Below are 5,078 nucleotides of genomic sequence, written 5' to 3' on the forward strand. Positions count from 1 at the left end.
AGTATGACTTGGTTAGGTCCATTAATCTCTCTGAAACAAACTTTCTTAATTTGTACAATCAGAATATGATTGCTTTCTCTAAAAACTTGCGAGGATTCATTAGAAAAATAAAAGCCTTAGCCGTGCGCACATGCATGAGGGTAGGGAACTAAGGGTAGAGACTTGAATGTGAAATTTTAAGAAATAAACTACAAGGGCAGAGGCAGGGGCAGTTGTAGGCAGGTGGGGAAAAGCAGAGGCTCTGGTACCATTCTGTTTGGGTTCAATCCCCAGCCCCTCCTCTCATTACACTTCATGACCTAGGGAAAGTTAAATACCTACTTTGTTTCTGTACTTCCTCCATGGTGCAGATGTAATAAGTGCCTGCCTCATAAAGCTATTGTGAGGATTAAATAAAAGGAGACACATGTAAAGGGTTTAGCACAATGCCTCACCGTTTAAGTGACCACAAAGAAGAAATTACCCTAAATATTAATAGCTGTTATTTCTATGAGATGTGATTATGAGTATTTGTGCTTTCTTTATACTTTGCTGTACTTGTCCAAGTGTTGAACACGAGTTACATTTAAAAACCAGAACTATCAAGTTCACACATTTATGAGTGGGGGTTAGTGATTTTCCCACCCCATGAAATAGTGGCATTTGTACACTTTGTAAACTGTCGCATTCCCAACCCATATTACTTTGTTAAAAAGATAAAGTACACTTTTCCAGAAATGATTGTATCACAAGAATCTTTACTGTTTAAAGTTTACTCATGGTGGGGTTGGAACCTGTGTTTAGTAAACTGTGCCAAGTGCCCACAGTGAGACCATCTCAGTCCATGTCACCACACTCCACACGGATGTCTCCTGTGCTCGGTGAGGTCAAAACAGAAGGGACCTTGACTTCTCTCTTGGTTAGGCTTTGCTGTTGAGTCCTTTCAAACTCTCCAGGAGCAGTCTACCCAATACACATACATCATCCGTCCCATATAAAAGAATAAGATGGAAATTTTCTCAATGTATTTCATCAGTTTAGCACGTCTCTGGTACAAAAATTCAAGAAAGGTAGCACAAAAGCGAAAGCACCAACAGAGCTTACTTATAAACAAACTTGCAGAAACCCTACATACTACGGAATAGTACGGAGATGAATACAACATTGCATTAAAAGGTATAAAAGCACGGTACTGAAAACTTAAAAGTTACACGTGAAATACTGCACTGGAAATCCTTAATACTCTAATGTCCCACCCCACCCTCCACCACCCTGGTGAGGGTCAGAAACCAGGCGTCTCCCTCCAGACCTCGCTAGTCCTCGGAGACACTGTTGCGGGGGCAGGGGACAGGGGGGGCGGCCTCCCGCAGAGCCCTGGCCTCCTCCAGAGCTTCCCTGTATCGGGAAGGCCAGGCCTGGGGGTCTTTCTTGAAGACCCTGGCCAGGAACTCCATGATCTGCATCTTGGTGATTTCCCGGTTGGCACGGGGGCCCCAGAAGAACTCGTATTCGGGTGGCTCCACGTGGGGCACGCGCTGGTACTTCAGGTAGTGCTGCTGGACGAACTCCTCGGTGATGAGCTTTCTCACGTCGCCAAAGGTGGAATGCTTCTTCCAGGGCCGCAGCCCCAGGATGCGCAGCACGTTCCAGACGGCACTCTCCCGGGCGCCGCGACCCTTCACGTAGATAAGGCTCAGGATCATTAGCAAGAGGCCTGTCATGGGCATGCGGTTGCTCAGCGCCACCCTTTCCAGCTCCTCTGGCTCCAGCGCTTTGACCAGCGAAAACTCCATGGTGTGCAGGCTGGTCAGCCTCAGGTGGAGCCCGAAGACGCGGGCGAGGATGACGCTGGTGCGCCTGAGGATGCTGCGGCACCACTTCTTGTAGCTGCCAATGACATCCTTCACCATGTCTGGGAACCAGATGATCATCCTCTTCTGGTCCTTGACCAGCACGTACCACATCAGCTCGTGCGCCTTCTGCACCAGCTGGGCCGGGGCGGGCGGCGCGGGGCCGGGCTGGGCCGCGCTCGGGGCCTGGTGCGCGCAGCCCTCCTCCGCGGCCTGCTGCAGCGCCTTCGGGTCGTCCTCATCGCTCGGGGGCTGGGGCGGCGGCGAGGCTGGAGGGGCGTCGCTGGGGCCTGGAGGAGGGCTGTCCAGCCCCGCGAGGGTCGCGGCCTGAGACGCGGGCGCTGGGGGCCCCCCAGGAACCCCGGGGCTGCCGCACACCTCGGAGTTGGAGGCCTCGGCTGCAAAGTTGGGGTCGCACACATCCTTACTTTGTTCGGACATGTCTGCTCGGAGTGACAAGGGCACGGCCTCCGCGTCCAGGAGCTCCTCGAGTCTGCGCTCCCTCCGCGGACTCCTGGAGAGGAAGTGCGCGTAGCTGCGCGCCGCGCCTTCCGCAGCGGCGGGCTGGGCGGGGCAGCGGCGGGACGGGCCACTGCGCCTGCGCGACCGCCGGCCGCCCTGGGCAGCCGGGGGCGGGGCGCTGGCCCGACGGGACGGGTGCGCACCGAGGCCACGCCGAGGGTGGGGGCTGCGCTGGAATGATGGCAACGGTGACCCCAGGTATCTGTGTGCCCTAAGCAGCTCCTGGGGAGGTGGGGAGGGAGAAGGGTGAGCCCTGGAGCAGGAGGCAATGAATGCAAGAGGTAAGGTGTTAACTAACTTCGGAGGTGCCCAGGTTGGGGTTCCCAGGAAACGCTCCCTGCATGGATGCAGAGTCACCTCACAGCTGAGCAAGACCCAGCCTGGGGTGTGCCCTTGGGTTTCCTGACAGTGAGTGTGAGAGTTTACGTCGAGCCGCCGGTCGGGAGTGTGCAAGAAAATGTCTCAGTTGGGATAAGGTTGTCTGAGATGGGAACCCAGAGAAATAGCGATAAAATTTGAGGCCCGCCCAAAGGATTTTTGGTTTCTCATGTCCCTTGGGTCGTTGTGATTTGGTTTTAATTTTTCCATTGAGATCCCATCATTCAAAGATTGACATTTGTATTGGCGCAAACTTGTATGGTGTGTTTTTCCCGGTTGCCCAGCACCTTGCTCCCCGGAAGACTGCGGCGACCTCCACTCTGTTCAAGCAGAAGTGTCACCTTCCCACAGGACTCCACCTGCACCTTCTCACAGCACCTGACTAGCCCCACGTTGGCAGCCACACCCAAGACTTTTTTCAAACAAGGTACCAGAGATGCCTGGTCGTCTCTCTCAGATGACCGACAATAAGAGATGCAACATATTGGAGACTGATTTCCAGTTTCCAAAGACAGGTCTGCAGTGCACATAACAAAGCTGACCCCCAGGGAGGCACCCCTGGTCTGAGCGGGTGGGCCTTGCTCTTCAGGGTCTTCCTCAAGCCAGCAGCGTCTTAAATAGGCCACCTCCAGTCTGGCGATTGTCTCTTGAAATCCAAAGCTTATATCCAATATTGTCTTTTTTTTTTTTAGGTTAGTTCTCACCCAAGGATATTTTTTCCATTCATTTTTAGAGAGAGTGGAAGGGAGGGCGGGGGTGAGGGGGGGAGAGAGAGAGAGAGAGAAAGAGAGAGAGGGAGACAGTAATTGGTAGCCTCTCACATGCACCCTCACGGGCCAGGCCTGGGATCAAACCTGCAGCCCAGATACGTACCCTGGACTGGGAATCGAAGCCAAGACCCTTCCCTTCCTGGCTGACACTCCAGCCACTGAGCCACACCAGCCAGGGCTCCAGTATTGTCTCGGCATTTCTAGTACTCTTTTTCTCTTTTTTTTTTAATCCTCACCTGAGGATATTTTTACATTGATCTTCAGACAGAGTGGGAAGGAGAGAGAGAGAGAGAAACATCAACATGAGAGAGACACATTGATTGGTTGCCTCCCGCATGACCACAACCGGGGTCAGGGACGAATGGCAACCGAGGTACATGCCCTTGGCTGGAATGGAACCTGGGACTCTTTGGTTCCCAGGCCCGTGCTCTAACCACTGAGTCAAACCAGCCAGGGCCTCTCTTCATTTCTTGTATCCCCTTTCTCATTTCTCACTTTATTTTTTCTCAGGTGGGTTGACTTCGAAGCATTTTTCCATTTGCTTCTCTCCTTTGGATTTTCCTGCTTGCATCCCCTTTAGGGGATCATTCCCACACTGGTTCCTCCAACAGGACTTCTTAACTTTTTCCTTCACAAGGTCAATTCCTACATATCTTTCAGATATATCTTAGCTGGATTGTTCCTATTTATCATTTTCCCCTTCTTTAATTTATAGATGTCTATTTTTCTAGTACATCTTACAGAATTGGTCAGTTGTGTTATTTTTTATTATTTAAAAATGGCTCTGCATCAATGTATTGACCATATTCTTTTTTTTTTCCATTTTTTTTTGTTGTTGTTCAGATAGAGTGGGAGGGAGAGAGAGGAAGAGAGAGAGAGAGAGAGAAACATCGACATGAAAGGGACACATCGAGTGGCTGCCACCTGCACGACCAACCAGGGCTGGGGACAAACTGCAAACGAGGTATGTGCCCTTAGCAGGAACTGAACCCAGCTCTCTCTGGACCACAGGCCGATGCTCTAACCACTGAGCAAACTGGCACCATATTCTTCTTAAAGATAATTCTCTCTCTCTTTTTTTTTATCCTCACCCGAGGACATTTTTTCATTTTTGTTCAGATAGAGTGGGAGGGAGGGAGAGAGAGAGAGAGAGAGAGAGAGAAAGAAACATCAACATGAAAGGGACACATCAAGTGGCCGCCTCCCACACCACCCCAACCAGGGCCGGGGACAAACTGCAACTGAGGTTCGTGCCCTTAGTGGGAACCAAACCTGGTCTCTCTGGGCCGCAGGCCAACACTCTAACCGCTGAGCCAAACCAGCCAGGGCATTAAAGATAATTTTCATTTCTTGCATTTTATATCCACGAATTTCCTTTGTTTTCTTTCACTTAGATATTTATTAGTTTCTAACTATTCGGGTTAACTAGTTGTTCATTTAATGTATTTTTCTGTTTGTTTATCCTCACCCGAGGATATTTTTCCATTTATCTTCAGATAAAGTGGGAGGGGGAGAGAGAGAAACATCAGTGTGAGAGAGAAACATTGATGTGAGAAAGACACATTGATTGGTTGCCTCC

At 50.8% G+C, this 5,078-nt stretch overlaps 1 protein-coding gene across 1 annotated transcript; it reads right to left on the reverse strand.

The window, feature by feature from the left end:
• Positions 1-717: 717 nt before the first annotated feature.
• NDN (necdin, MAGE family member) lies at positions 718-2,377 on the reverse strand. Its single transcript, XM_036277984.1, has one exon. The coding sequence runs from the start codon at positions 2,268-2,270 to the stop codon at positions 1,293-1,295; it is 978 nt and encodes a 325-aa protein (XP_036133877.1). The 5' UTR covers positions 2,271-2,377; the 3' UTR covers positions 718-1,292.
• Between the last annotated feature and the right edge of the window lie 2,701 nt (positions 2,378-5,078).

Source organism: Molossus molossus, unplaced genomic scaffold (genome assembly GCF_014108415.1).
Source record: "Molossus molossus isolate mMolMol1 unplaced genomic scaffold, mMolMol1.p scaffold_m16_p_24, whole genome shotgun sequence".
NCBI lineage: Eukaryota > Metazoa > Chordata > Mammalia > Chiroptera > Molossidae > Molossus > Molossus molossus.